The sequence below is a fragment of the Perca flavescens genome, chromosome 10 (genome assembly GCF_004354835.1).
Source record: "Perca flavescens isolate YP-PL-M2 chromosome 10, PFLA_1.0, whole genome shotgun sequence".
In the NCBI taxonomy this organism is placed as follows: domain Eukaryota; kingdom Metazoa; phylum Chordata; class Actinopteri; order Perciformes; family Percidae; genus Perca; species Perca flavescens.
In genome coordinates this window covers 15,069,139-15,095,104 of record NC_041340.1, presented here as the reverse complement: position 1 = coordinate 15,095,104, position 25,966 = coordinate 15,069,139, and the positions used below count along the sequence as shown (strand labels likewise).

Sequence of the window (25,966 nt, the reverse complement as noted above, 5' to 3'; positions counted from 1 at the left end):
TGTCGGTGAGCGGAAAACAGCAAATCAGGGCTAAAGTCCTGTAGTGGGCACTTGCCATTACTTCAGTCTCTCCCTGACCTGTTGCTAACGTTAGTTTCCTTTGGCTCGTTAACATGGTGTCAGGCTGTGCCACTGAAATTATGAAGCACAGCCTGGCCAAACGGACATCAGTGTGAGCCTTTATCAGTTTGCATGAAAAAGGCTTTTAGTGCACAGATTCCATTCAAGGGTTAGCTCTGGGTATCATAGCTGCTGCAATGATCACAGGGCCCGTTGTACTGTGGCCTGACCACAGATGTGTGGAGCTCCTCCCTGTGCCCTTGGGCATACTTTCAGGTTTTCACTCTGCTCCTCCAGGCCCACTTGGGGTTAGATGTGTGAGGTGGTGCCTGAAATTAGGAAATAGAAGAAGAAAAAAAAGAAAAGAAAAAGCTTTTACAATTTTAGGAACACATGCACAAGGCTGAGAAAATGTTCTTGGTTATAACTGAGGAGGCTATAATTATGATAATCCCTTTCTTTGTTCAAGTTACAGGCTTTGGACTGCCAAGAAAAATTGCATTTTTAATGCGACGGGACAGTTTGCAAAGTGACAGTGACGCTCCCTTTCTCTCTCTGTGCTACTGTCTCTCTTTAGCTTACGTCTCCTCCCTGCCATTTAATCTCCCTGTCCTTCCCCCCAACTATTGACCTACAGCAGTACATATTTGCTCTCCTCTCCATCTCTCACTCTCCCACGGGTGATGGAGGAGAAAAGAGTCTGTCTCTGAAGCATGGGCTGCTACAATCCAGGCAGCCGTGGCAGAACTCACCCGGTTCTGAAGGGAAGACATTTCTCAGCTGCTCGATGACTTCCTGGAGCTGCAGCACCGTATCCTGTTCGTGCTCCATATCATCTCCTGAGAGACACACACACACACACACACACACACACACACACACACACACACACACACACACACAGAGAGAGAGAAGGTTACACCTCCATGAATGGTTAGGCGGGGGATTGGAGGGGAGGATGCATGGTTTCACATTCAACGTGCGTGCATGTGTCAAGCCCACATCTAAGCATGGCTGCACGTGGCTGACCTGCTGCTTCAGTGTCAGTGGTCTCTCTGCTGGCAAGTTCCCCATGGTGACCCCCTCCAGACACGGGAGAAGACAGAGTTGACGGCTCTGATCCGTTGGCCTCCGAGTCATCTTTTGGCTGTTTTTAGGAAAGACTAATCATCATTCAATCCGAATAATCCATCATGTTTCAGGTTACAGAGATATTTAGCCTTTCATATAGTAATGAATGAGATAGTTAATGGCACTCAGCCAGCATCCCTCTGCCGGCATCTTTGAGCAGAATTTTTTTATACATATACATATATATATATATATATATATATATATATATATATATATATATATATATATATACACACACACACACATAGATTTAAAAAAGACAATTTTGCCCAGCAGCTGTTACACAGAACCATCAGGTTACTGTGATTTCTGCTTTGATATTGAGACAGATAAAAAGATAGTGAATTCCAATGCACACAGCAGCATTGCAGACAGAGGTGGGGGAAGGTCTCAAATCACAATCAAAGATGTATAATGCAACTCTGAAGGATATTCCCATATATGCAACAAACATCCTTTGTATTGTTTTAAGCAACACTGTAGCAATACTCAGGAGGTGAGTAAGTTCAGTAGTTGCAGTGAAACATAAACTTCCACAGACTACAAAGGCAGATTTTACTGATTTTATTTTTTTGAGAAAATTAAACAGTGATATTGGTCCTGGGAGAAAAGGGATTGAATTGTTTATACCCAGGAATGTGTTCCTCCTACTCCTTCTCTTTTCTCTTTACTCTCAATTTCCAAGTCTTTAACCTGAAGAAGAAGCATCCTGTCCCTCCTAAAATTTACATTTTCAGAGCAGTTGTCATTTTGCATATGTCGCTTCTTTGCCTTTCTATACTTTAAGAATGTATGTGAAGCACTGTGCCTTGGGATGTATGCACCGTGATGCATTAAATTAATTAAAGCTGCAGCTACAGTTACATGTTAGAAATATAGCTGATACAGTTAACCAGAGCCCCTTAACAGAGCAGATGCTGTTAATGATAGACACATTAGTGACTATAGGGGTCAAACATTTGAGCTTCAGTGTTTATCAAACAGGGAGTTCCATAGCTCAGGTGCCCAGACAGCAAAGACCTTTAGTGGCAGGTCAAAATTTAAGAACCATTAGTAGAGTCCTACCAGAGATCTATAGCAGAAATCAGGATCAAAGGGAATTAGCAGATCACAGATATAGGCAGGAGCCTATTTAGATGCAGCCTCTTTTAAAAAAAACATTATTAGACAAGAGAGTGTTAATATAACTAGTGCTGAGGCCAGAAGAGGTAATTTTTTACCTCTTTTTATTTTATAATAATCATGATTATTTCTGACATTTTTGGAAATCCAATTCTTAATTTCATCACAGCAGGACATAATAAATGCCTATTATCCATAGACATACAAATTTAAACTATATCTACACAAGGACCCCACAAAAGAGAGGAGCACAACAGAGGAGGCATTAACTCGAGTTTGAGAGTAGATTTATTATTATAAAACCTTCTTTTACAATCAATGCATAGTGGGAGTACAGAAGTAAAGTACCAGCAAGGTATAGTTTTAAGTATACAGAATGGCTACTTCTAGAGTGTTATATTTTATATATATATATATATATATATATATGTATTATACTATTTGATCACTATTATTGGTGTATTAATATTGGCAGCATATTACTGTTGTAGCTGGAACAAATTATTACTATATAATGCTGAGTTTATCAATCTGGTAACACTTTAATTTATGGGTCCATACGTTCTTAATAATTCAAAATAGCTTCCTTCAAAGAACAATTATAGGAAAATGTAATTAGTACTTAATTGCATAGTTCTTTTTCATAAAACGTTCAGGATATTATACGGTTTTAGCAGACCTGTAACATAAAATGTTACCCAAATTATAATTTAGAGGATGATCACATTTTGTATCTAAAATGTGAATCTACAAAGTAACTAGTGACTATAGCTGTAAAATTATAAAAAAAGTAGAATACTTCCCTCTAAAATTAAGTGGATTAGCAGGAGAAATACTCACTGCAAGTAACTTAATACTGTACTTAAGTACAGTACCTTGGTAAATGTATTCATTGTACTGTTCAACTCTCTCCATGACACCCCATCACCATGCCTCTCACGGAGGTGTACCTGTAGCAGTAGCTCCCTGAGCCTACGAAGCTGGGACTCCAGCTGTTTGTTGTGATCCTCCAGGATCTGCATACGGGTCTCCAGGCGTGTCTTGTGTTGCCGGAGGACCCGTGCCTCGGCCAGGAGCTCCTCATCCTGCTGCCCTCCCTCCGTGGGTGAACCTGGGCCGCTCTCTCCAGCCTCAGTCAGCATGGGAACTGACGCCGCCTCCTCGTGCTTCCACTTGAGCCTCCTGTACTCGCTCTGCAGCACCCTGAGGACCCACAGTGGAGGACAGATGGAGGGAAAACAGTCAGGCCGACATGCTGGTTGAGCATACAGAACACATAAAAACAACCAAAAGTATTTATCCAGCCTCCACTTGATGTTTACACGTAATGATGCATGATGTATTGTTGATATCGTACCACACAGAGAGCAATCATCTTCACATGATCAACTGAGTATGTGCTGGGAAGCATTACTAAAAAGCTGCACGTATCCCAGTGTCATCACGCCCAAATATCCAGTCAAGTGGACCAACCCCTGTAATTTGTTGGTAATGGCTTTACTTCTTCATGGTTTGTGGTCCCCACAGTGTGTAATAATAATAATTGAAAAATTAACACATTTTTCTTCTTTAAAGCTTTAGTGCGTAACTTTTTTTTATATTAATGAACGTCCTCTTCTGAAGAGTCCATGTTTTTTTTAATCCTCTGTGTCTTCATGCCTACTAGCAACTGTGTGGAGGAGGGGTGGAGGCGTGCAATTACAGAAGGCTTTTGTCAGGTGGATACAACAACATTGGTGCTGTCATTACTTAGAATTCCTTATGGGGACGACCAAAAGTTACGCACTATAGCTTTAAATTGTTTTGTTTTTCTTTTATGCTGACCTTGTTAAAATCCAATATGTAGAAAAGTAAAACTGGTAACCCTCTGGAAAAAGTATCAAGCTGATAAAACAATATCTTTAAAGCTGTTAAAGAAGACCTGGAGTCTCCAGGACCAAAAGAAAAACAGGGTTAAAGGTGTTTCATTCTGAAATTGATGTATAGTTTAGGTATGAGACACATGATAGCCACAGCAGAGGATATAAACTAAGCTACAGCAGCCACTATAGTCATAAATAAGCACAACAGAGCACACTGCATAACTGAACTGGGTCAAGGTTTCAGACACCCAAAGGGCACAAGTGTATGTGTGTGTGTAAGTAGCCAGATGTTGCTGTGTCTGTGTGGAAAGGTCACAAACAAACTGAAAACGAGAGAAAATTATTCATATGAATCATTCGCATAAAGGTTGCCCCTGGTAACCAATTAGGTCAGTGTTTCTCAACGGGGGTGGTTCAGCCCCCCAGGGGGCTTTCAGAGGACGACGGGATGTTTTAGGTGAGTTTACACCACTTGTCGTGAACTTTATAGTCTATGTTAAACATTAACATAATTTATCTTTAATAAGTCTATGAACATAGCTATGAACATTTTTCATTCAATGATACCACTGAATTAGGTGGATAGGAGAAATAAATTTGATCCATTTAAGGAAAAGGCCTGAGCCTCTTAGCAACAAGGACCAAACCTTAATCTAAACCTCAATCTAATGTATAACAAATTCAAAACAAATTTCAATTTTACGGATGTAATGGAGTTGGTGTACACTGTTGCAATCGATCTAGCTGGGAACGATTTATTGTGTGTGAAAACAAACCTGCTGTATTGACTCCACAACCTGAAAAAGAAAGGAACCTAGCTCCAGACTCAATGCACCATGTCCTAAAGCCTGTTTTACATATTAAAATTTTTTGTTTTTCCTGGATACAGACCTGTTCTCATTCTCCAGGCGGGCCAGGGTGCATTGGAGCTGATCCTTGTCCTGGTGCTCCAGGTGGGCCAGCAACATGTGCTGTCCGCAGGGTGAGTCATTGTCCAGGGCTGGGCTGGAGTGACGCAGGAGGTACTGATCTTCATCCCTGAGTCCCCCACACAGGAGACAGCACACTGAGCCACCAGCAAACAGCCACCAGCAGCACAAAGCAGAGCCAAGAACGGCATGGGAGAGCAGACAGGCCACAACAAGGCAAGGCAAGCAGGGCAAGGAAAGGTATTACAGGATGAGATGCAATGAAACAAGACTGGACAGAATGGGATGGGACACTATGATAAAAGCATCGTGCCAGGTTCACAGTCCAAATATTAAATGGCCTGTCATAAACTTTGCTCACCACATCATTAAAAACCCACTCACTTTTATTAAAAAGTGGATCTTAAGCTACATCACAATATATTTCCCAAATAAAAAACACGATTGACGATGGAAAAGAAAACTTAATGTGAAGATCTATGAAAGCAGAACTATGGCTGTGAAAAAATAAATGCATCTGTGAATGTTTGGCAATTACTTTAATTTAAAGACAGCTGTTTTTCAATTTAAATGTTGTGATAATGGGCTACGAAGAAAACTACTTTATTGAACCAAAGTTAAAAGCAAGTTATAGGCTTTGCATTGCAATGCCAAATTATACATCACAGAGGTATTTATAGGCCTTCTTCAAGCGGACTGATTATGTCTAGAGATGGCCACCTTAGTTGCAGCACACATCTTCTACTGTAAGATCTGTAGTTTTAGGCACTTAACCCTTTGACGCATTGGTGGGTCAACAATTATCCTACTGGTCTGTAGTTGTAGATAAAGGTAGCTTCCCTATAATAGACTTTTGATTGTACAAATAAATATTACAAACTTTAAATAAAGTTGGTGTGAAATTAAGCAAAATTATGAAAATAACATATTTATTATTAACAAAAACCACTGACTCTAAAGTGGATTCTTTCTGGACCCACTTATAGAAGACTGGAGGTTTTATTGATTTATGCATCTAAGGGTTGGATTATATTCATGTCCGTTACCTGGCAATGAGCAAAACGTGAACAATGCACACAGGTGGAGGGTGAAGGCTGCACACACGGGTAGCATGATTCAGGAGGGAAAACAGTATGATGCTAGCCAAACACCAGCTGGAGGCACAGATAGCACAGCAGCATGTTCAGAGCCGTGCAGCTGGAAAAACAGAGATGCACTGACAGACAGACAGAAGGACGGATCAACACCATGAGAACAACCAGATACAAGGGCACAAGAGCGGAAAACAGCACTGCTACACATACGGGGTAGAAGTGAAGTGTCATGCATACAAACACACTCTCAGGCAATTATAGACAGACACAGATGCAAATACTATATGTACATGCACTGATATATCCACATTTTTGTGACAACCCTCCATCCAAGCAACACTCTAGATACATGCACATGACAACAAAGACACTGGGAGCAGGCTCAACAGGCATGGATTTCAGTAGTAAAAAGTTGCACTGCTGAAAGGTAGTGTACTTCTATCTAAGCCTAAATTTAATGTGGTGCCAATCACAGCCTTCCCTCAGAGGACACACACATAAGTCATGTCTAAAAATAAATGATGAGCACACTTACACAATACAAACACACACAGACACACACAGAAAACACACACCTAGAGCCCTAAAAGAGCGTGTAACATTTTGCACAGAGCAGCTGGCATGCAACCTTAACTTTAAAGTGCAATAAAAAAGGAAAATGATCTCAGAGAAGGAGGAAATGGATAATAGCCCACACAAATGTCAACAAAATAAGACATGGATACACACAAATACAGCCCTAAGCACTCTGTCCACCTGGCACTTTCCACAATGCTAGGGCTGCACGATATTTTGTTTCATCACTTACATCGCGATGTGCGCATGCGCGATAGTCACATCGCAGGACGTTGTGATGTTGACGCTACAACTTCTTTGCTGCTTGTTAAAAAAGTAAACTTTCACCGTTCTCCCAATTTCTAATAAGGGAAGAAATTCCACTCTCTCTATACGTCCGGCTTCTGAACTGTTGCAGTTCCACTCTGTTTCTATATATGGGGCGCTCATAGGTGAGTGCAGAATGAATGAGACTCTATGGAGCTATACCCCTCAAAATCCACTTTTCTCAGGATATAATTTTTTGTCTAGTAATTTGAATGTTGCATTCAAAAGGGGAGGCTAAGAAAATACACCATGCTGGGTGTTAGATTTTTTTAAAGTGGCTTTTTTGTTCTAAAAACCCTTTTAAAATGTCAATGATGTCATACACATCGTACGGCCAGAGATACTGCTTTACGGCAAGCTCTGAGTCACTTCCTTTTTTCTCTCGAGGCATCGACAACACAGCTGACAGGTCAGACTCTCTGTCAATACATGTGCTAAAAAGAGGTTTGCTAATGTTTTAAAGACCACGCCAAAATATTCACTCTGACGTTGTGGTTCCGCTTCGGACGCCATCAAGTGGGATCTCTGGTGTGTAATCAGTTCTTTACTGACCAATCAGCATTCATTAGCAGAATGCTAGCGTGTTATGGGCAACAACAACTCAACTTGTAAGAAATCGAAAGGACATAAATACTAGTTCATTCAACTTTCAACCTATAATCCACGTTGGACTTGCAAAAACTACAATCAAATCTGAGATCTCTCAACGGCAATCAGGCAAAAGAAACAAATTTACCCATCTAGCTCCATAGAGTCCCATTAATTTTGTTCTCGCCTGCGATCACCCCCAGTGGAACTCTGGTGGAACTGCAACCAAAATCCGTACAATGGGGCTAAATAGGGAGTGAAATGGCTCTCCCTAGACCGGCTCTGGTTCTCCTTTTACATGATTGTTACCGGCCGACCCTTCCCCTTTAAGACAGGTAGCCACGTGGGCAACGTGTGTATGTGACGTAATGTTAGTCCGACGGGGCTTGTTATGGGAAGTGTGAGTCTCCGTGTGTAGAAAAGTACCGTAAGCACCAGCTGCCGCTGACTCTGTGATGCACATGTTTTTCCATGGGTATTGAAGCTACAGTAGTTAGTTTTTTATGTTCACTGCAAAGACAAACTAACTCACCTGATTAATGCAACGTAATCACAACATCTCTCGGGCATTTTTCACCGCAGAAAGCTGCCAGGCTAAAGCTAATACAGTTAAAGAAATAATGGGTCTGTATGATAGTCAGTTAAAGAAATGGACCAACAGATCCTGTTGCTCTGGACGGAGACCAGTGAAGTATATTAGAAGCACTATTCCGGTGAGCGCTGAGCATTACTGTGCAACTGCAAACTGAGCTTGAAGACGTAGATGTGACGTGAGCAACCTCAAGTCTGAAAGTAGGTAGCTGTGCCAAGAGAAATCTCAATCATTCCGAATCTTGCAGAGACGGAGGGCATAGGTATATGTAAGGAAATAACACAGGCACAGGCTAATTATTGCTAACTAAAATGCTAATTAACATTAGTAATTAAACTTAAACAGCTAGTTTACGTCTGCTACGGAGCCATAACGTGAGGTACAAGGTAATGGAGCCTTTTTTTACATTGTTGTGTTTCTTTAAAATAAAACAATGGACAAATAAAGTCTTTAAATGCTTCAGATGTAAAGTTATTCGCTGTCAAAGTGACGTCAAAATGAATGGCAGTCAATGGAATGCTAACAGCGGGAGAGTGCTTGTTTGCATCAAAATGGCACCACAGGAGGTACGCGTTGTGGAGAGAGGCTTACCCCCTTGGTCTGTACAGTCTATGGTCCCAACTAACATTACGTTTCAGAGCCGCGACGCTGGAGACGTAATACTAATCTACAACAGCAGTCTGTGTCTGATATAACGTAATTTACACTGATTTAAGTGTGTTGCTAGTGCGTGACATGCAGCCTCTGTATACACAGCAAACCACCAATCACAATCAATGTTGATCAATTTATCAAACAACCAAAGCAGGCCTTAATAGTCGACCACAACCTGAAATTTAGAGGAAGCAACATGCAGGCATTAATAATATCATTCACTTTAGCCTGGATTGATAGTATTATATGAATACATGGGTGTAATGTCAGTCAATCAGTGTATTTCTACCTAAATTCCCTCTCCAAAATGTCTTCAGAAGAGTAGTGTCAGCGCTTACTTGCTTTGGTGTTTGAAAAGCATTAAAGTTCAACAAAGAATGGTTCACATAAGAAAAGTTCCTTTTTCATTTTTATTTTCTATGTAGATGCACTCTCCTACAAAATCACCCCAGTAGGTCGAATGATTAATTATTTCCAAATAGAGCTATTTATGTCATCTTGTAAAAATGTGTCTTTTTTCACATCGCAATATATATCGCAGGAAAAAAAAATATCGCAATGTCAGTTTTTTCCAATATCGTGCAGCCCTAATGAGGACTCACCTTGTTGTCACCTCATTCACATCAAACATCCCCATTCCTCTCACTGCTGTAACCTCGCCACCACCCCACCACTCAGCCAGCTTTCTACAAACACACACAAGCCTCTCCTCTCCTCAGCAGGGTTTTTGTATCTACCCACTGCCACAAACTTTAATCACAGCAGGAATGTTGCATGTTGAAGGGGGGCTGTGTGCACACTGCTCACTGTGGGTCATTTTTATTATGTGGCTGATTATTTGTGTCATGTTACCCAATCTTTCCTTAATAGTCAAAAATACATGCACAAGCCTAAGCAAACACAGAAACAATGAATGTATCAAGAGGAAAGACAGTAAACACAACACACTCACACACACACACACACACACACACACACACACACATATACATACATAATCCCCGGGAAAGGCTGTGGTTGTAATGAGGGGATTGGCAGCATACTCACAGACTTTCATCAGGAGACAGGCTATCCGTGAAGAATGAACAGTTCTGGCTCTCCATTTCTGCCAATCTATAGATGTATGTATACACACGCGCACACACACACACACACACACACACACACACACACACACACACACACACACACACACACAAACCAAGGACAGCATGTTACACACATGTATACAGACACGCAAAAGAGAAATACAGGAGAGTGGATGAGTCAGAACAAATACAGGAAAAAGCTAAAGATTGATTATTATCACACACTGGGGAAATACACTTCCTCAAACACAAGATAAAACAAACAATCAGTGCGGTTTAGCTTTGAAGTAGTGTGAATAAGACCTGCCTTTTTGTATTATGGACTGCAACTAAACAGCAAGCTGTCCACACACATCTGACTGACCAGACTTCAGAGAGGCAGAAATTGTACTTGCCGTAGAGTAAGAGGTATAAAAGTATCCAAAATGAAGAAGGATAAAACCCTGTCTATCAACATGCAGGTAATGAAAGGGTAAAAATATGCTGCTTTCCAGCACCACGGACAGCAACTGTGTGTGTGTGTGTGTGTGTGTGTGTGTGTGTGTGTGTGTGTGTGTGTGTGTGTGTGTGTGTGTGTGTGTGAGCTGCTGTGTGGCTTTTCAGGACCAAGGACAGCGCCTCTGTCAGTCGACAGCTGCACTGCGTGCATGCTGCTTTGTAAGCTTTTTCCACTGCTATAACAAATAATCCAAATGCTGCAGAAGGGAAGAATGTTTGAAGTGTTTTAAAAAGATTACATGGTGCTCATACTGTTTTAAGTTTGATGGCATAAATAAGAAAAATCCCATCACTGTGTAAAACTAAAGAAATGGCAAATAAGGGGGAGTATTGGAATTACTTTTTTTCCTGTAATATGTTGGACCAACCCTTCACTATAAAATGTTATTTAATTAGACCTTGAAAACGTTTGTTAAACCTGCACTTATTAATAAAGAAATTAGAATACAAAATCTAGATAAAAAGATAAGAAATATTAAATGGGATCGGTGGCTCTGGCTCAGCAAGTAGATTTGCGTTGTCCAGTAATCGCAAGGCTGATGATCCGATTCCGGACTTCCCCTGTCCACATCTCTAAGTGTCCTTGAACAAAACAGTGAACCGCAATTGCTCTCAATGGTCAGGCCAGTGACTGGCATGATAGCTTGCTGCCATCGGTGTGTGAGTGTGTGTGCTTGAATGAGAGGAAAATTGCAAAGTGCTTTACATAAATGAAGTCTATTTACTAAATAAAAAAATTGGATAAATACAACATTTACACTGGCTATGGCAAAACTGAAGCATATTCACTGCATATTAAAGTGCATACAGTATTTTGGCTAATTCATATTAAAGAGGATGTTAAGTAAACAAAAGTAGTCACACACTTAAACTACTCATGTTATTAAATTATTTAGTATAGCCTCTTACACTCTATTACAGTACGCAACTACTTCTCTATATTAGAGTTGGCATCTTACTCAGTTGTTTGCACTGCACTCATTTGGGTGTGCAGTTGCAGTTTTTGGTGTTTCATGGCTAATATACCAATAATCTATTAACATACTTGGACCCAGGTTCACAGAAAAACTGTTTACAATTATTAGTAGTGTTTTGGATCACTCACCACTTGTGCATTGTAGCATGTATCTCTATCAGTAGCCATGTTTATACAACTCTCTCATTTCTTCTTGACTGAAAAACCTTTGCTCTCCTTCACTATCATCTTTGCATCCTCCACCTACAAGTATAGCTTACACCTGAATGCAAGGGTGTAACTTTGGTTTGAGAAGTCAAAAATGTTCACAATTTGAAAGTGGGGGATTTTGAAAAGTAGGGGGGACACGTCCCCCCTGTCCCCAGTGGAAATTACACCCCAGCCTGAATGCACAAGGCTGCCCATTCTCTGAAAACCCTTTAAAAGAAAATGTAGGATGATATGATCTAAAGAATATGTAGGTTGAGTGAAAGTGGGTACACTACAAAGTGAATTCTTCACAAACAGCTGCAGTCATCTGAATATCATATGTTGATGATATGTAACACTGTTAGACAATCAAAGGGTGGGTTTCTCCTTCAAGTAAGGTAATTAACCAGCGCAGAGAACCAACCCATTGATACAAATATGTGAGGAGCCTTGTGGCTGCCCACATACATATATACATACACACACGTGCTACATGAAAGCAGTCTTAACTCTACACCGCAGCATTCCTTGTACACACAAACACAAACTCCATGCTGCATCATCCTTTGCAGAATGTCGTCAGCTGATGGACTGAGAGATGGGAGGAGGAGTGAGTGATGTACAGGCTGTCAGGGACATCCACATCTCATACTCGTTCTCTCTAGAGTACACTGACAACATAACACTGAGAAGTTTAGGATTTATCCCTGTCCCGTTTATGGAGGCCCGGCCTGTGAACCTGACCGCCCGTAATTCAATCTGCGACACTGTTCATCAGAAAGCCTCCACAAACCTGGAGTCTCGGTCAGGGACAACAGCAAATAAGAAAGGGCGAAAAGAAATAAGAAATAGTAGTGTGGGTATATGTGTGTGGGTTACTTGCGCATACATGTGTGTTTAGCCTCCTGCATGAATGGTTGTAAGAGGAAATGAAAAAAGAGAGAGAGAAAGAGAGCGAAGGTAAGAGAGAGAAATGCTAATTATTAAAATTATTATAAATTATCTTCCTCTCATCCATGCTCTATAAGATGTCAAAGCAGCAATGATGATGAAAGGAATGAACTCTACCCCCGCATTGATATTAGGGGAGGGGTGGGAGATACAGAGAGAGATGGAGAGGAAGAGACAGAGACAGTCTCAGTGTGTGACACGCCTGCAAATCTAGCTTTCCTAACCCCAAACATCAAATACTTCATCTCGCTTGAGATGAATGGAGACTACATTATTTCCATGCATAAACACCTATACCCCTCATTGGCTGAAGGGCACTTTGACACACACACACACACACACACACACACACACACACACACACACACACACACACACACACACACACACACACACACACACACACACACACACACACACCTGTCTAAAATGATACCCCAAGGGGAAATATTTCAGACACTGACCTGCCAGTGATGACATCCAATATTTTGAGAGAGAGAGAAAGAGAGAGATAAAGATAAAACACTCAACCTTCCCATAATAAGAACTGTCAACTCCTATTACAACAGTGCTCAGATCATGATGGAATAAGCTTTTTTTCTTAATGTGTAAATGCTGATACTCATTAATTTTTAGCAGGTATGAAGTATTTATGACATGCTGGACCAAAGTAATACTGGTCAATGAACAAGACATGGAAGGGAGACAAAATAACAAAATATAGCACAATGTACATGGAAAATGCATTTTGGATAAATGATCGTTTATGCCTCTCATTCACATACACTTTCACTCAAACACTCGCTTTTCCAGACCCTCCTCCAAAGTGCACTGAAGGAGGGTCTGGCTACTCCACATAGCATTCGGGGATGGGAGGAAAACATGCTCTGGTTTAATGACATTTCCAACCAATCAGAATAGTCATGGGTGGCGCTAAACTCCGCACAGAGCCGCTGCAAAGTAGTCGTGCGAGAGAAAACTCAGATCAGACAGATACTCTAGCTAGCTGTCTCAATTTACCCTGCAGAGATCTGAGGAGCAGTCAAAAATAGTCCTCATTAATCCACCAAATTTCAAATTCCAACACAAAGAAAGCGGAAGAAAATGGAAAATACAAGTGTAACGTCAAAGATATAGACTACTCAAACACTAACGGCCGCAGACTACCATGCCAGGCACTGGCCTAACCATCCGGAGAAGCAGTTTTGACACGTTGACATGAGGAACCAGGGAACTGTGTGATTGTTGGCTGCCTCCAACAGCATGCTGTCTAATTAAACACAGCTAACTAAGGCCTCAAAAATTACCATTGAATTGAATAAATATCTCTGATTTGTTCTGCTTCACAGCAATGCCATTTATTAAAAGGGCTTTTACATTGAATTGTACATGTTTGTATTAACATGGTGTTTGTGTACCATGTGCAACAATATGCATCTTAATGGGAACTCTATTTCAACCCCCTAGTGAGCATTTTCGCAGTATATAAACACTGAGTAAATGGTTGTAAGGGAATATAAAAATGACATTTTAAAGTATTATAAATGCATCTGTATGTCTCCAATGAAACATCCATAATTGGTTGTACATGGTTAATTATTGCTTGATAACACAGTATAACAGAGCTAGAAATCATGTTCAAAAAGAAATGTAACTAGACGTGAACAGTGTGTTATAAAGCATTTGTTTGCTCTTTATAAACATGTACAGGTCATTCACTCATTCACAAGCAGGTTTAAAGGATTAGTCTGGTGATATTCTATAATTTTCTTACTGTCAACAAAAACAAGTGTTGTCTCACAAAGCCTGATACAGTTTATACGTGTCTGTGCCATAGAGCTCCATTGTTGTCAAAAAGTATTAAAAACAAATCAATGAGCCACACTGTTGAACTAGCTGAGAGGTTTCTTCATCATTTAGAGTTAATCCAAAATACATAATCCTGCTGCCAAAAATACTTGCTGAAATAATCCCAAACAAAATAACTATTTACTTCCGTTTGTGAAACATTTGAGTTTCAGCAGGAAATAATAAAAGTATGTATTCACGACCCCTTTTTAAACATTTAGTAGTAAGGAATGGGCTTGAGAGTGAGAGCCACAGGCAGGCTGGAGAAGTCACAAAGTAGGCTTTGGTCTCTCACAGACAAATCATATCAAAATCATAGACTATTGCAATCATAGGTTATTGTCTCAAATAAAGACCCTGATAGTGATTCATTCTTTTGCAGAAAAAAAGACCATTGAGAAACAAAGATGGCGTTCTGACATGCAAAAGATGAGAATCTTGCTACTATTAAAGTTCCTAACATACTGTTTAAATACAGTGGACACTGTATTTAGCTGGGTGAGTTTTTTCTTGTGTTTTTTTAGAAGGCCAAATAAGGCAATGTGTCTCATTTTGAGTAAATTTGATCACTTTTCCATTTCAGTCATTTTAGTTTATATTGGTGAAGGATGTTGGCAGCTACAATTTTATGCTGGTTAAGATTTTTCTGAGTGGCCAACATGACTCAATAGCTGTATGAAGGAAATTGTTCCGTAATTAGCACTAAATGTAAAAGGATGTAACAAAAAAAATCTTAAAGAATGGAGAAGAAGGCAGGGCTGGAAGAATATAGAGATAGAGATAGAAAAAGAGGGAACGAAATGTGTGGGTGAGAGACAATAGAAGAGAAGGATCAAAGATAAGAATAAAAAAAGGAAAAAAGGCAAACAGAGGGAGTAAGGGAAACAAGGGAGAGATAAGAGGGTTAAAGAGGACAATTGTGTGTGCTCTCTTGTTGGTGTGTGTTCCCTGTTTTAGCAGGGTCTCAGTTGTGTGTAAGAGCCTCTAGGAAGTAATATACAATGGGACGCGCGCACACACACACACACACACACACACACACACACAAACAACTATACACACACACACACACACACACACAACAAACAACTATACACACACTGCAGGCTCAGTAGAAATGTGTGTATGTGTCCAGCTCTGCAGCACTGTGGGCTGAGCTGCCAGGAGTGTGAGAGTCCAATGCTGTGCCCCTGTTTATAACCTGTCAGATAGACACTAATCCACACCAACAGTTCCCAGGTGACCAATGGGCTCACTGCCCTAGCAAGTGACAAGCTGCTAGGCACGCTGAACCCCGCTGACCACCACAAACATAACCACAAACGGCTCTGCTTATCTGCACCAGTGTGTGTTCGTGTGGAGAGTAAGTGGCAAGAAAACTGCTGGGCAGTACAGTCTTCACCCTGGCTGGAGTACAGTGCACAACACAGACAAATCAATACTCCAATCTGTACAGTGTGCTGTGGAGATTAAAGGGTGAGGAAGCAGGGGTGGATTGGATATAAAGAAGAAGAAAGGTTGATTTGGAGACAGGAAAATTAGATACTTAGCTGTAGTGATTTGATGTACAGCACAGCACAGTGGGCCACGTACCTGCTGGCATAATGTTCAATCCTGCTGTGTGTGTCTGCATGAGGCAGCTTGGGCGAAGAGCATGGCCTGGGAACAACAGAAGCCAAACATCAATACCTCACAGAGGCATTTCAAACGAACAAGTGGGAATGAGTTGTGGCGGGAAAAACTTCATTCACACATATTGCTATAATCCAGAAAAAGAGAGTTTTATTTGTGAACATTGTTAGGATGCAGGCAAGACAGGTGCAACTTGTTTCACGGTGGAGGAAAAATAATTGAGTACATGTACAGGTATGCAAGTGCTGCATTTAAGTACAATTTTGGGCTACTTGTACTTTACTTGAGCCTTTTTTTGTACTGCATTTATTTTAGAGCTTTAGTCACTTTGCAGATTAAGATTTTACACACAAAACACATGATGGTCTTAAAATGTGGTGCTTTTATTTCAATTGAATAGACCACTGGTTCCCTACATTTTTGGCTTGTGATGCTTTATAGTCAAGAACTATCTTCTCATGATTCTTTTCATAAGGCAGAACAACAGAATCTGGACTAAAAGAGTGTTTACTTTGATAGTTTCTATGATATTTTTATGATGTACAGTACAGGCCAAAAGTTTGGACACACCTTCTCATTCAATGCGTTTCCTTTTTATTTTCATGACTATTTACATTGTAGATTCTCACTGAAGGCATCAAAACTATGAATGAACACATATGGAATTATGTACTTAACAAAAAAGTGTGAAATAACTAAAAACATGTCTTATATTTTAGATTCTTCAAAGTAGCCACCCTTGGCTTTTTGTATTTATAAGGGAAAAAATTCCACTAATTAACCCTGACAAAGCACACCTGTGAAGTGAAAACCATTTCAGGTGACTACCTCATGAAGCTCATTGAGAGAACACCAAGGTTTTGCAGAGTTATCAAAAAAAGAAATTTGTCGTTCATGAGAACGAGACAAGATTTTAACACTATTTTAAAGAAAACATCAATTAAGAAATATTAGGGGTGCACGATTCAGAAAATGTCACGATTCGATTCAATATCAATTTTTAGGCTCAAGATTCGATTCAAAACGATTCTTGATAAAAAAAACAATTCACAGTATGTAAATGTAGTTACTTTCCCCATGTGATTGTAGTAGACATACAATTTAAAAGAAACACAACAAAATAAATGTAGTTTGATATTACTTTATATGTCTTCATACAAAAATAAAAACTTTTGCAACTAAAAACTACAAAGTGCCTAGCTTTGGCCAGCTTTCAAATACATTAAATTCAAGTATAAAATAAAACCGTTAAATAAAAAGAGCTTTTCATTCAGAGTTTAGTGGGAGTTTAGAGCATTGAAAGAGTGCGTTGGTTGACTGGCATGTTAGGTACTTTAGGTTGTTGTTCGTCCACATCTTTAATGTTAATCTCTGGGTGATGGCGTACCGTGTGAGTTCTCAAGTTTGTGGTGTTTCCAAAATACTTAACTTTCGCTTTGAAAAGCCTGCATATAGCATGATTCCTATCAAGTTTCCCAGGCTTCCCCAGAGCTCGAAGCACCAGAGCTAGGTCCCATTGGGGTGTGAGAGAGCGCACAGCGGGTTACTGTCATCTGACCCCCTTCAAGAAACGCTTTACCAGGGGGTGCGCAAAAACCGTCCTCTCTCCATAGCCCTCATGGCAGGATGAGATGGCTGCAGTGTAGGCTTTGACTGTAGACGGAGCCAAATCATTATCCACTAATGTTTGGAGATAAGTCAACACGAGAGGAAGGGGACACGATATGGGGTCCGCTTCCTTCTCCGGTGCACCAGCGCTGGAAAGCAGACCAACGTCCCGCGTAACACGCTGTAGTGGAAGGGGCTCTTGCGTTCTGGATGGTGCGCACCACGGCAGGGGGCAAGCCTAATTTCTGCAAGCGTTCCCGCTCAGCAGCCATCCCCACAGCCACTGGGTTACCACCGGGGGTGAAATATCGCGCTGTCCAGCTGTGACAGAGCGTCCTCGCGCCACAGCAGTTGCCAGGGAGGACCCGCCAGTGGCTGAACCAGAGTCTGGAACCAGGATGCGCTCGTGCGCTCCGGTGCCACTAGAATGACTGACAGACTCTCCTCCTGGATGCGTTCCAGGAGGCGAGGGATCAGAGGGACCGGGGGAAAAGCGTATAGGAGGGTTCTGGGCCAGGGTTGGTGGGAGAAGGCATCCACGCCGAGGGGTGGATTGTCCCGTGTGCTCAAGGAAAACCACAGGGGAACCCCGGCTGACAGGGTCTGGGGGTTTCCCCAATATGCCAGGCCTGACTGAAGAGAGGGAGGGATGGCCAGCATTCGCCACTTGTGGTGTATGGGGTCGACGCGCTGGCGGAGAAACCACCTCTGGATTTTCCTCATGTGGAGGAGGCCCAGGGGAACCATCACGTGGCCCGCGGACATCATGCCCAGAAGACGCATTATGGATAGCGCTGACACCTTCGCGTGTAGTGTGGTGCGCGACGGAAGAGAGATCAGTGCGTCTTGCCTTGGCGTTGACAGCCTGGCTCTCATAACAATCGAGTTTAGCACTACGCCCAGATAAACTATTGATTGTGTGGGCACCAGTGAGCTTTTCTGCCAGTTTATGGCGAAACCTAGTGTCTGCAGGTGCCGCAGAACTGCCATAGTGTGTAGCGCCGCCTTTTCCCGAGAGGGAGCCAGGCTGAGCAAATCGTCCAGATAAAAAGAGGACTCTGACGCCTTTTTCCCACAACGTCTGGAGTGCCGTCTCCATGCACTTGGAAATGGTGCGGGGGGCCACTGAGTACCCGAACGGCAGTCGGTTGTACTGGAAATGGGCCCCTTGGAAAAAGAAGCGCATCAATTTCCTGTGCCTGGGAATGATTTGGATGTGAAAGTATGCGTCTTTCAGATCCACAGATAAACCACAGTTTATCAGTAAACCATTCTCAGTGGTGCACGCATTCCAACAGTGTCTGACAGTCAGCATGTGGAATGGACGCTCCATGATGCACCGGTTGAACTGGGACAGGTCGAGGATGGGGCGAAACCCGCCTGACTTTTTTGGGGTGAGAAAGTAGTGGGAATAAAATCCCTTGTTCTCCTCCCCCGGGGGAACGCGGGAGATTGCCTCTTTTGACAGCACCTACCGTAGTTCTGACGTCATGGCATCCAACTCTGCCTGGGATGACACAGTTGTCCCCAACACGCCAGCAAAGCAAGGCGGGGGGGAGGCGAACAGGAGTGTGTATCCCCGTGTTATCAGCTTTGACATCCATGAATCCATGTGTGTCCGCCTGATCCACGCTGTGCTGTGATGTGAGAGCGGGCACATCTTTTACAGACATGGCCAGCAAGGAGCGCAGAGCCCATTCCACTGCTGAGAGAGACGTGTGATCGTGTCGCCCAGCCCATGGTAGGGCTCGGTTGAAAGGGCGGCGGCCGGTCACCGCCGTGTGGGGCGGGAGCGGCCACCGGATCGCTATCGTCCTCATCCCGCTGGTATAGCCGGGGGGAGAAGAATGACGCTCCCGCTGTCTGCATAGTGAGAGAGAGGTGGAGCGCCGCATGCTGCGGTGGGCTGGTGTGTGCTTGTGTGGGGAACGACTGTCATGTTGTCAGCGCATTGTACAGTGGGGACAAGGGCTGCTTGGTTGAGAGGAAACTGCTCTTTAGATGGGTGGAAGTGGCTCTTAAAAGGGCCGTTGTGTCTCCAGCTCTCAACCGGGACAGACGTTCCCCGTGTCTCTACGTTGCCACCGCCGCAGTTTGTTGGGTGGCTCAGGGGGCGGGTTAGACCAGATGGGGGCCACCTTCATGGTCCTCCAGCTACGTGAAGCCTGCCGGTAATATAGCCGGCAGTCGCTGCGGAGGGGGAACGGGCGGAGGAGCAGAGCTCGAAGCATGGGAAGACGCCGCCGCAGCAGTTGTCATGGCGACGGTGCTGCTGTGGAGGAGCCGCCTTCTAAGAGCCGAGCCTTCGGAGCCGTTCCACGTGTTCGGCCGCTTGGTGAAGGTGGGACGTGGCTGTCTGAAGGTGGGGCCCAAATAGTCCATTGGGAGTTATGGGGCCGTACAGAAGCTCACGTCTGACATCAGTGGGTAGCTGCGACATGTGAAGCCAGATGTCTGCCACGCCATGACTCTGGACAACGCCACCGTGGACGCCGTGTTCAGGGTGAGGTTGGCTGTCATGGCCTTGCCAATCTCTGTGGCTAGCTCCGGAGGAAGAGCTCCCAGAGTGGTGACCATGGCGGAGACGGCAGAGGCTAACACGGCTATATTGTTCTGTGCCGCGAGACCCCGGACCGCACACTGGTGCGACTGGTCAGTGACCTGAGCACTTATCTGATCCTGGGGGGAAGGGGGCGTGAGCTTCCGGTGGCCGAAAAAAATAGCCTTCGGAAGCTCAGCCAGGAGCGCCATGCCTCTCTGGTCTGTTGCCTTGATGAACTCAGATCCAAGAAGAGAGCCTTAGCGGTGGCGTGTGGAGCCGCCTGAGGCAGAGGGGAGAGCCGCAATGGGAGGGCATCGATCCCCGTTACGAGGTCCATTCCTCCCAGGGGGGAGGGGGGACAGCCGGTGATGGAGGCGTTATCAGAGGGAACCGAGCCATTGGGCTCGTGCTCGTCGATAAAGCCTTCCTCCAGCGGATCCAGGGTGTTGACGGATTCCTGTCTGTCTGCCCAGCTGCCATCCCCTTTCCCGCTAGCCTGACAAACAAGAAAAGCTTCCGCCTGCCGGTTAAGCTCTTCAGATGGCGGGCGGGTGCAGAACTGGCAGAGGTGTCGGGGGTGAGAGCCAGGCCGGGGTGAGCGGCACGGAGGCAGGTCTCGCAGCGGGGATGGAGGTCCGGCGGCAGGATGCAGCCGGCCAGTCCGGCAGTTGAGGGCTGAGACGAACACCGCTGGAAGTCAAGCTTGTCTTCATACTGCTAGCTTGAAGAAAAAGTGGGAGTAGAGCAACGGGTCCGCTCTGTTTATATACAGTATTTGCGGACGTAGTTGAAGCCCGAGCGGTACGCAAAGGCGGTAAAGAAAATCTTCACGACTGCGCATGTGCGAATGGGATAAACTTAATAGCGTAGCCTTAGAGGTTGAAGCCTATACGAAATAGAACCAAGGTTACAATGTAACCATTTCATTGCAGCAGTAAACAAGGAAGTAGGCTGCTCTTGTATTGATTTATGACAATTTTAAGATGAGGGGAGAACATTTCTCTTTGTTTAATATCAATAAAAGTAAAGTTAGGTTTTGCTTTCTGCTTTTGACTCATTTAAAAAAAGAGAGAAGAGAGCGATCTGCGCGAGTCAGTCAGTGTGTCGGGCACATGAGAGAGAGAGAGAGAGAGAGAGAGAGAGAGAGAGAGAGAGAGAGAGAGAGAGACAGCGGCCGTACCCCCTAACGTTCTAATGCTGGGTTTTACCGGCAGCTTTTTACAATTGCAACTCCGCTACCGCTCTGCAAAAGTGAACTCAGAGTCAACTTTGGCGAATGGGCAGGGGATCTTCTATGCTAATTTAGGGGTCGAAGCCAGACTCATCTTCAAAACCAGATGTATTATAAGACCAACCAGGTAAGACTCTGTCTAGGCGTCTACTAGCTGACCGTTATCGCGAGATAACGTTTACCTCGACGAGAAGTCTCATCACATTTTAATCTCGCGAGATTTTCGTCGCATCCTCTAGTAATAACTTTACAATAATATAATAATAACTATAATAAAATATAATGGCTATATGGCTTCCATCACTGAAGTCTCATCTCCAACTCAAGTAATGTTTGAGGCTATAAAAAGTGACCCTAACAGTGACACAATCAGCCAAAAACATGGACCCATAATCATGTAAATCTTCCTGGGTACTGTCACAGCCCTCAGGTAGGCTTCTTGATAATCTCATGGATTGATTTGTTTCATATCTCGTTTTTCCCTTTGGGTGAAGACTTGCTCATGTGACCCAATTATCTGAGCCAGGCTGAGATCACAGGAATAACATTACATAAATTCTGAACACAGAGCTGTCCGCTTTAACCCATCTCAGCAAGTAAGAGTGCACGAAAATTGTCAGAGTTGGAATTGGGTTGTGATGTGTTGGACTCACGTCTCCGAGCTCTCGGCTTCCAGCACAGATTGCACCGGCAGGTAACCTCTCTGCGGATGCTTGGTGAAATACTGCTTTGACCTGAACTTATTCTTCAGAGTCTTGGCAAAGTCCCTCATCTTCTCTCCCGAGGTTGTCTGGAGTTGTGATTTAGGAGGTGAGGGGTTGGTGGGGTGGAGGAGGGGTGAGAGGTGGCGGTGGTGGAAAGGGTGGGAAACAAATTACACCACTTAAGAATTCTCGAAAATGTTGCCTTCTCCAAAATGACCTCACCTGAAATTTGTCCACTCTGTCTTGGTACTGGTTTGTCTTATTTTGACTTTAGATGACTAACTTATTGCTCCATCTGCTTACTCATTCAGTTTCTGCTGCTCTCTCTGCTTCCCTCCTTCATTTTTGCTCTCTCTCTGGCTCTCTTGTTTCCTGCTCTCGGTCTCTTTCATAGTAAAAAATCTATGGGCGCCTGCCTTACTTAACATTGTAAAAAAACTGTAGCTTGCTAATATAAAATATTGTCCAGTGGAAAAATTCCTTGTACAGCCCAGAATTGATTAGATATTAAATCTGGCACCATCTCAGTCCACTCCAGCTCTCCAGCTACAGCTACTCCCTTGGAATGAACTCAATTTCTGAGACTGTGTGTGCAATTGCCTAAGACTCTGGTTTTATTGGGGTTTAGTGCACAATGTGTGCTCCAAATAGCACTTTACTGTGTGTGTGTGTGCACACTATGTGAGCCAAAAAGGATGTTACTGTTGAGTGGCACTCAATCTCTGCATACTATAGATTTAGATGAGGGAGTGTAAGCATAGCTAACAGTATACACTTAGAAACGGGGCTAATCTAAGTCTGGCAGCAGGAATCAGGAGATAGTAGTATTTTCTTTTTAGCACAGTTGAGTTTTATTCGTCCCTGGAGCATTGAATTTGTATTCTGTTAAAGCACTAGATAATGTTTGTCTTACTGGTGTGTAGTACTCCATGATGGGGTAGTGCAGCTTCTTTCCCTTGGTAGTGCGGCCGGTTAGAAAACATGTCTGGCAGATGTCCACATTGAACTGCTTCAGACTGCGATACCTGTCAAGATCAATATAGCAGAGGCTGAACTGATGCAAGAGAACTGGGCAGAGTAGAGAGGTGTGTGTGTGTGTGTGTGTGTGTGTGTGTGTGTGTGTGTGTGTGTGTGTGTGTGTGTGTGTGTGTGTGTGTCTCCTCTTATTATTGTCATACATGGTATCTTAGTTCCAGCATCTCCAACAAGCCTTTATTTAGTGAGCAGAGGTTCTTCTATATAATGAAAACACCAGCTGCCACTATTAAAAAATATTTCTTCTCCTTTTGACTTTCAAAATGTCCTAACAAGTAATATTCCTATTGTTTAAAAATGTTTCCTTTTTGTATTCCTATTACATATATAACTTCTAAATTCACCCAGTTCTTTTAAAATATTTCTTCTATTAAACCCGCAGGAAGTTGGGCGCCTGGGTGGCTCAGTTGGTAGAGCGGGCGCCCATGTGTAGAGGTTTATTCCTCGATGCAGAGGCCCAGGGTTGAGGTCTGACCAGCTGCAATTTCCTGCATGTCTTCCCCCTCTCTCTCTCTCTCTCCCATTTCATACTAGGCTGTCCTGGTGATTAATGCCAAAAAAATAAAAATAAAAACCTGCAGGAAGTTGACCTTTATTTTAAACACTGTCCACCCTTTATTATACCAAATGTGTTTTGGGGTTGTGTAGGTGCATATGTTCCTTCCTCATTTATAAAATTTATTTTTTCATGTAATGTTGCAAAGCCCACTGTGATCACTCTTATGTCCTTTTATGTCAGGTAGGCAGGTTAGGTAATGCCAACCTGAAGCCCTTGATGGGACACTGTTTGCAGACATAGCATTTGGCCTGGTGCTTGGTCGACTCTGCAGCAGCCACACGGTGGAGGACAGGCAGCCAAACCATTGACTGTGGCTCCAGGCTCATCCACTCCAGGAAGTGAGACACCTCAATTGCAGGTTTCCCTGGGGCCTGGAAAAGAAAAGGTGGGAGGGAGGAAAGAAGTGAGATTGTAAACAATCCAAATATAGACTAACAGCAGGGAAGGTACACAAAGTAATGAGATGAGAAGGTGTGCTTCCTTTCCAAAGGTGGTCCAGCAGTGAGCTGCGCGAAACCAAAGAGAATACAAATGATAAGAGGAGGAAGAAGAGGGAGAAAGAAGATGCACTACACTGTGGGACATATTTTTGCTTTTATGCAACTACTTAAAGAATTATAAAGCTAAAACACAGCAGGCATAACTTCTGTGTCTGCCTGTATACTGTATGTGTGTTTGTGTGTCTGCATGCAGTCCGTCTCTTCTGTAGACACCTTGTTCATAATTCCAAAAAGTGGGATAAAAAGGAAGTCAACCTAATAAAAGAATGACTCGCCAAGCGCTGAAAATCCGTGATGTGCTAAATTCTCATTAAGTCTGCATCAGAGATGCATTAAGAGGTTGATTTCCCTGGGGCTACCTTCACCACTCAAGCAGAGTAGCATAATAAGTGTGTGTGTGTGTGTGTGTGTGTGTGTGTGTGTGTGTGTGTGTGTGTGTGTGTGTGTGTGTGGGTGTGGGTGTGTGTGTGTGTGTGTGTGTGTGTGTGTGTGTGTGTGTGTGTGTGTACACACTGATCACACAGACGGTGAGGTGTACAGAGGTATAGAGTCTCCCGGGGTTGAAGGAGCTCCTCTCTGGTAGTAAACTAGCCAGCTCCATGTGGGAGGTCAAATAGTAGCTCCTCACATACCGAACACCTGGAACTGGCACTGACTATGCTGAGCACGCCGCCGCATCTCAATGCATCACTCTGAGCAGATGGGATGCTTTAAACATCATTGGAAAAGAAAAGAAAAACATTCAGTATCCACTAAATGGCGTGTGTATGTGAATCAAAATATTAACGTACAACATTTCTCACAAAGTATAACATTTTTTTATAATTGTTGAGCTATTCCCCAAATTGAATTTGACCCAGGAAGCTCTGCAAATACAGTCATATTGTTCTGTATAACCACCGCATATTCTCTGGCATAAGTCAATCCATCTGCTCCTACTCCTGCCAGCAGAGTCAGAAAGTGAAGGTCTATGGGAGGTTTCAGCAACTGGTGTACCCACATCCCCACAAACTGATAAACGGGCATTTCATCTACAACTAAACGCCCTGACATGAAGCAAATAGAGAAAGGAATTGATTTTAATCAGCCATAGATGATGCAGCAAGCATGGACCAGAATATAGTGTGTATAATAAGGATCTGCCTCAAAAATGAGGGAATTAAAAGGCTTTGCATAGGCCACCTTCCAAAAAAGCTGTTACCTTCCCCAAACAACTCCCTAATTATCTGGTGTCCCAAATTGAATGTAACCAGGTAAAGTTCCTGCAACCTGCGCCAAACGTACAACTTCAGATGCATTTAGAACAAGCAGGAAGGAAAGACTAATGCTTCAATTCATGCTTTTAACATGTCTCCTCATAAGTTATTGCTCATGCACTACTGGACTCTGTGTCCACACTTCATCATATCAATATTCCAATAGATCATATTTTAAAAGCAACTTTCTCATTTAAACTTATTGGATTTAACTTACAGTTCATGTATGGTTAGAAACATTATCTACCACTGACTGTATTTCATGTATTTTAAAAGCAATGCAATATTAATGTGATGTAATGTTTGTGCGGCAACACTCTGAATATGTGTGGTGCAGTTGGGGCTTCTTTATGTTAAATAATTATGACCTCTCCATTTCCCCTGCTGATGTCAGTAAAACACAATGGGCTTCACATAGCTGACATAATATTT

General features: G+C 43.0%; 1 protein-coding gene across 4 annotated transcripts in view; it reads right to left on the bottom strand.

Moving 5' to 3' along the window:
• Positions 1–102: 102 nt before the first annotated feature.
• The window catches only part of drp2 (dystrophin related protein 2), a 176,297-nt gene continuing 150,433 nt past the window's right edge, over positions 103–25,966 (bottom strand). For 2 of the 4 annotated variants that reach the window (XM_028589824.1, XM_028589825.1), the window contains 11 exons: positions 23,983–24,149; positions 23,098–23,209; positions 22,134–22,270; positions 16,061–16,126; positions 9,965–10,030; positions 6,154–6,261; positions 5,070–5,216; positions 3,267–3,519; positions 1,090–1,207; positions 813–899; positions 103–389 (listed from right to left, as the gene is read on the bottom strand). In XM_028589824.1, the coding sequence (XP_028445625.1) occupies positions 370–389; positions 813–899; positions 1,090–1,207; positions 3,267–3,519; positions 5,070–5,216; positions 6,154–6,261; positions 9,965–10,030; positions 16,061–16,126; positions 22,134–22,270; positions 23,098–23,209; positions 23,983–24,149 (1,281 nt within the window). In that variant the 3' untranslated portion in view covers positions 103–369. Of the gene's footprint in view, positions 390–812; positions 900–1,089; positions 1,208–3,266; positions 3,520–5,069; positions 5,217–6,114; positions 6,262–9,964; positions 10,031–16,060; positions 16,127–22,133; positions 22,271–23,097; positions 23,210–23,982; positions 24,150–25,966 lie in introns of those variants that run through there. The other 2 variants (XM_028589826.1, XM_028589827.1) reach the window with 2 other exon arrangements.